The 6,573-nt window shown below is 41.6% G+C and overlaps 1 protein-coding gene across 1 annotated transcript; it reads left to right on the forward strand.

The window, feature by feature from the left end:
* Positions 1–3,522: 3,522 nt before the first annotated feature.
* On the forward strand, positions 3,523–6,324 carry LOC102790010 (toll-like receptor 1). The gene is made up of 2 exons (XM_006799739.2): positions 3,523–3,584; positions 3,821–6,324. The coding sequence occupies exons 1-2, from the start codon at positions 3,571–3,573 to the stop codon at positions 6,282–6,284; spliced, it is 2,478 nt and encodes an 825-aa protein (XP_006799802.2). The 5' UTR covers positions 3,523–3,570; the 3' UTR covers positions 6,285–6,324.
* The last annotated feature ends 249 nt before the right edge of the window (positions 6,325–6,573 follow it).

Consider the following 6,573-nt stretch of genomic DNA (forward strand, 5'->3'; position numbering starts at 1 on the left):
TGTCAGGAGCCGAACGGTACGGAGTACACAGGTGTTTCATACAAAAATATGAAAGATTATTAACGAAGCCAAAAACTTAAACTGGCAAAGAGGTCGACTCAATAAACTAAACTCAAGATAACAACTAAGAAAACCTCAAACAAACACGACTGACCTGCTGACACATGAGGGAACTTAAATACTGGCTTAGCTAAACCAAATGACACACAAGGAGGAAATAAATGGCTGCGATATAACCAAACACCCCCGAGGCAGCGAAGCATGTGGTTCAGTCCAAAGAGGCTGTCAGCAGCACTTCAGGCCAAAACCACACGTTTGCCAACCAGGAAGGAGAAGCCGAAGCCCGAGGTAAACACAGAAAGCTGAACCAATACAACACAAAAGAGCTAATGTGTGTGTGCACCGTGTGAACACTGTAAGGTGTGGTGCACACACACATTTAATAATTAAACTGTATTAAGCAGCGAATGCAAAGTAAACTAAAGTGAAACGACTAATGGTGAGCTGTGGATTTTAACATGTGTGGCTCGCCATCACATTTATCCTAATTTAAGGAAGTGACATTGGAAACTCCCACACACGGTTACCCAAGGACACACTGAGTGTTTGGGGGAGGGGGGGTCATCATATTTCCCAGAATTACAGGTTGAATTTTAAAACACTATAAATTACTTATAACAGATATTTTTATTATTTTTATAACAGATAAGAAGCTGAGCTCACATGGTGTGCAGTATGATGACAAAGGTGAAGCAACACGTCTGAAACTTTATGTAACTTTATTGCACTGTTGCTCTGCTATTCTCAGCTGTTTCTATGAACGGTTTTCACAGTCAGTCAAATCTGCACCATAGTCCAGTGAACATGTACTCAGAGGGATTTTTAACAACAGAGTTTGATGACATGTTGCTTAGATCCCAGGCATCAGTGCACTGTAAACACACCTCAGCCCGTACAATGCAGATCTAAAGATAAAACTGAGTAAACAGAGCAGTCGGCAGCTGGTCTTTCCTCCGTCTCTCTCTTCGACTGCGTCCACACCGGCCCGGATAGATTTGAAAACGGTGTTAGCGTCTGAAAACGCTCTGCGTCCACACTAGCGTTTCCAGTCGTTTTCACAGAGTTGTGCGTCCACATTGAAACGGCCGAAACGTCACCCTTCACTGTTTGCATAAAATGCAAGAACGTGGAACATAAAATCAGCCTTTATGCGGATGATGTGTTACTTTTTCTCCAAAACTCACAAACCAATATCTCTGGGGTCATTGAATTGATAAACTCTTTTGCAAGAATATCAGATTACTCAATTAACTGGTCAAAATCTACAGTCCTTCCGATTAATTGCTCCTTCCATAATTCCTCTTCTACTCCACTGCAATCTGGAAATATAAAATATTTAGGTATTAATGTTTCTCCCAAGCTTGCAGATCTAACTAAATTAAACCATATCCCACTTTTAAAGAAAGTAGAAGGTGATCTGGCTAGATGGAAATGTCTACCCATATCACTCATGGGAAGGGTCGCCTCTATAAAAATGATGGTCTTACCAAAAATAAATTATTTTTTCTCAATGATCCCAACTAAACCGCCACAAGATTGGTTCAGATCTCTAGATTCATGTATGTCCAAATTCCTTTGGAAAAATAAGCCCCCACGTATCAGCTTAAAAACACTACAAAAGACCAAGGATAAAGGAGGATTAGAACTACCTAACTTTCAGCACTACTTCTTAGCCAACAGGCTTCAGTTTATCTCAGGATGGCTAAAACATACCCTCTTAGATAAACCTTGGCTAGATGTAGAACAAGCACTTTGCAATAATCTAGAGATTTCAGATCTACCATTTATCAGCTCAAACATCCAACGACATGAATGCTTCAAAAGCATCAACATCAGCTCTTCTCTGACAGCATGGTGGGAGTTTCTAAAAATAACGGAGTCTTCATTAATCCCATGCAAACGTACACCTATCTGGAACAACCCTGACATATTACAAAACAATAATATGATAAACTTTTCAGATTGGAGTGGTAAAGGAATCAAATACTTAGAACATATACTAGAAGGAACAGAATTTATTTCATTTGACAGACTAGTTACACAATATGGGATCAACAAGAAAAGATTTTTAGAATATCAACAAATTAAATCCAAAGTAAAAAAGAAATTTAAACCGGGTCAAGTTGAACTACAAACACCACCAAGTGTGGTTCGATTTCTTACTCTTAAAACCCCCAAATTACTTTCCAAAATTTACAGAATGCTTTCTAAAACAGATCAATATCACTTCCTATTGCAAAATGGGAAGCGGATTTATCAGTTAACTTAGACCAAAACTTCTGGTCTCAGATTTGCTTAAAAACCTTTCATTTAATTATAAATCCCAGTGTTGGGTCTGCGCTTCCACAGGCCCCGCTGGTTTAGAGACTTTTTCCCATTAACGACAAGCAAAGAAACAAGACGAACATCTTTAACTGGTTTTTACTTGCTAGCAAGGGAAGCCCGCTCGGTGTCTCAGGAAAGCACTCTGAGTCCAACCACAGACAACCTCGACTCAGGCCTCCGCTTGCCGCCTTTCATTGAAAACAGTTACAGTTGTGCTGTTAATAAACTGGGCAAACAGGACAAACGTCTAAAGAAGAAGTGGAGGGCTTTAAAAATATCTGCAGCATTTAAAAACTGTGTCCATAAGAAATAGAAAAAAAAGGGAAGAAGTGAAGAGTTAAAACATCTTAAAGAAGTCCAGTCACTTCCTCTCCAAGCTCCTTAGACTGTAATGTATGTGTCAAGAGTGTCTATGGCTGTTTGTACAGCACAGTGCTTTTCAGCCAGCAGTATTGGGTGTTTTGTCAAAATATGAGGAATTGCAGATGCAGAGAAGTCAGATTTTGACCGACTACACAATACTGTCTATAAACCATTGGTTGGCAACAGCTTCTTCTTTCAACGTGACAATGATCGGAATCAAAGCTGTAGAGGAAACCACACAGTGGAACTAACCAAGGACAGAGTCCAGAGCTCAAAAGTATGTAAACAGTGTAGGATATGCAACAAAATGCATCCAGCATCTAAAGAAGAGCTTAGACGTTTCCTTTCAGAAGAAGGAGAACTGTTCTCAAAGAAATTACAAAAAGTTTTGCCCAAAAGATTTCAGGCTGTATTGAAGAATAAAGGGAGTCAAATATGACTTTAAATATATCAAATAATGTCAAGTTCATAAGAACTGTAAAAAGTCAATTTTTGCCTTTTAAACTGTGCTTCCATATATGGTTGGGCATATTGTAATAAACTGTTGCACCCATTTTTCATTTTCCTAGCAAAGTATGAGGAAATTAAATTATACTTGAGACTTTTGCATAGTATTGGAAAGACCCTGTGAGGAAATCCTTTTTTCTCTGTCAGTTGTGTAAGCTTTAGACATAACATTTGCTTTCTCGGTGGAAAGTCACGGAAAGGAACCAGAACGAAAGAGGAATTTAAAAGAGGAAAAAGAGGAAGGGTTTCATTTAAGAGCAGGTAAAAGTCCTCACACCGCTCAGACCTGAGTTTGTCACAGTTGAAGCTGAAGCTATGTCTCCACAAAGGTAAATGTTCATCTCTACATCTATTTTTCTATTTTATTGTACAGCTTTGAAACTGAATACGATGATTTTCAGATCAGTCAAATTCTCTGTTTGATGCTGGAATCATATCAAAATATTTTATTATGGCCGTCTACTTTACTGTGAACTTTAAATGGTGTGCATTCAGCTAAGATATTCCTGCACAGTAAACGGTCGTGTCTTTGAATGACTTCTCTTATTCATGTGGGTTTTTTCAGCACATCTGTGGCTGTTTTGATTGGGACCATCATCGTGTCCCTAACGAGACCGGACTGCACAGCTATCAGGGAAAACAACGAAGGATTCAAACTCTGCGTCACGTCAATGCGAGGCGTCAAAGACCTCTCACATCTAAACATCACCAGTGTTCCAAGTCTTTCCAACGAAACCCAGTATTTGGACATCTCCTACAACGTCATCCAAACGCTGGAAGGAACAGAGTTTTCTGGACTGTCCCAGCTTTGTTTTTTGAACGCAGCTCACTGTGGACTTCGGGAGATTTCAGCCACAGTGTTCACCCACACACCAGCACTCAAAATTCTCAACATATCTAACAACGACTTAGCTTTCATCCCTGACATTTCCTTGAAACAGCTGAAAATTCTCGATCTGGCCAACAACCGGTATACCAGCTATGAATTACCGGCATCCTTTCAGAACTTCACAAAGCTGGACTTCCTGTCTCTGGGTAGCGCGGCTGCTCTGTCAGTGAGCTACGGTGACTTTGATGCCCTGATGAATGTTTCTGTTCAGCATCTGTTTTTGGGAGCAGGAACTCACTGGCAAAAGTATGAACCTGGTTCTCTTGCAAAAGTCAAGTCTCTCAAAAAGCTGTCCCTCTTTGCATCTTTTTGTGGGACCTTTGGGATGTTTGAGAACCTCCTTGTGGACTTGAATGTGACACAAGCAAAAATGTTGCGAGTCATCTCGCTATTTCCAGACAGCTGCAATGTGAGCGACGACCCCTTTAAGAACCTGAGAACAATGCCTTTTATTCAGAATCTCACCTTAGAAAACACCTGGATAAACAGCACGTTTATGGTGGTGTTTATGAAGAACGTGTGGGTTTCCCCTCTCCACCAGCTCTCATTTGTCAACATCACTTACAACGAGGACACACCAGATGGCTTTAATTTACCGCCCATTAATCACACAATCAATCTTTCCTCGGTTATCTTTAATGGTGTGAATCATTATCAATACAGGTATCCCACGATAAACATGAGCTTTGAGGCCGCCTCCAGACTGACCTATTTAAAGTTCTCTGGGACTGGAATGAATATTTTGCCCTGCAGAGTCATGACTGCCCTGCCATCACTGCAGATTCTTGACCTGTCAGATAACCTGCTGTCAGAGTCGGGCTTCTGGTGGACTCCGTGTTCACGCAGCTCTGTTTTTCCCAAACTGCGGAAGCTGTCTTTAAGCAGGAACCGCTTCAGCAGTCTTTCCTTTATCTCTCAGAAGACACATCAGATGAACTCACTGGAGTCTCTGGATCTCAGCTTCAACTCCATCCACTTGGACGGGGACTGCTATTGGCCTGCTCAGCTGACTGAGCTTCGCCTTGGAAACAACAACCTGGGCAACAGTGTCTTTGCATATCTGTCATCAGACTTTGAGAAGATCGACTTGTCAAAGACAGGAATAACGTCCATAACGCAAAAGGATCTGACTCGCTTTTCCAAGCTGACACATCTTACTCTTAGCTCCAACAGCATCCAGGTTATCCCGGCAGATCTCAGTGTCCCCGCTCTGCTGAGTCTTCACATAGACCAGAATGCTATCACATCTATATCGAGAGAGGTCTTGGCAGGGCTTCCCAGGCTTCAGAAACTCAAAGTTGGAGGCAATCCGTTTGTCTGCTCGTGTGACTCCTATTGGTTCATCACTGCTTTCAACAAGTCCTTGTTAATGGACTGGCCCTTAGATTATACATGTAACACACCACTGTCATTTGCAGGTCTGCCATTGTCGGAGTACAAACCCAGTGAGCTGTCGTGTGAGATGTGGCTTCAAGCTGCAGTTGCGCTGCCCGTGCTGATAGTTATATCTGCAGCTGTAGGTCTGGTTTTTCATAAATGTGATGGAGCATGGTATACAAAGATGTTATGGGTCTGGATCCGGATGAAAAGGAGAGGCAAGAAACGTTCCAATATTTTGAACAACGCATCATTTAGTTATCATGCGTTCATTTCCTACAGTAATCAAGATTCTGACTGGGTGGACGCCCACCTGGTTCCCACTTTGGAAGGTGCTGGATTTTCCCTATGTGTCCACGAGAGAGACTTTGTCCCTGGAGAGTGGATCATAGACAACATCATCAACTGTGTTGAGTCCAGCTACAAGACGCTGTTTGTCCTCTCCAAACACTTCGTGCAAAGCGAATGGTGCAACTACGAGCTCTTCTTCGCTCAGCACCGAGCCATCAGCGTCCATCGGGACTCGCTGGTCTTCATATTATTGGAGCCCATTCCGACAGACTCTCTTCCTAAGAAGTATTTGAGACTCAGGAGTTTGCTGAGGCAGCAGACATACCTCGAGTGGCCAAAAGACGACAGGAAGCAGCAGACTTTCTGGGCAAGCCTGAAATCCACGCTGCATATTGCAGACAAATCTGTTGTTCTGAAGGACATTGCACTGGCCATTTCAGATACAGTACCTCTGGTTGCAGACCAAATGTGAGTCACAATTTTATTCAAGCATGACATGTGCACATACTGATGTGCACAATGAAACAGGTTTGGGTTGATGATAACAAATGGTTTTTGTCAATAAAAAAATGAAAACAAACCATTATAAACATAATCAATAACTGGTCAATATTACATCTGAAATATTTCAGTATTTTGATGATCATGTATTTTGCATGCAGAGAAATGTGGTGTCTGTTCTGATGTGTCTTTGTGTCTCCATCTACTGTTTTTAATGACACTTTGCAACACACAGCAAGGAATGATGATGCTGTACAGCA

This window comes from Neolamprologus brichardi, chromosome 17 (genome assembly GCF_056152115.1).
Source record: "Neolamprologus brichardi isolate AB-2024 chromosome 17, ASM5615211v1, whole genome shotgun sequence".
Classification (NCBI taxonomy): domain Eukaryota; kingdom Metazoa; phylum Chordata; class Actinopteri; order Cichliformes; family Cichlidae; genus Neolamprologus; species Neolamprologus brichardi.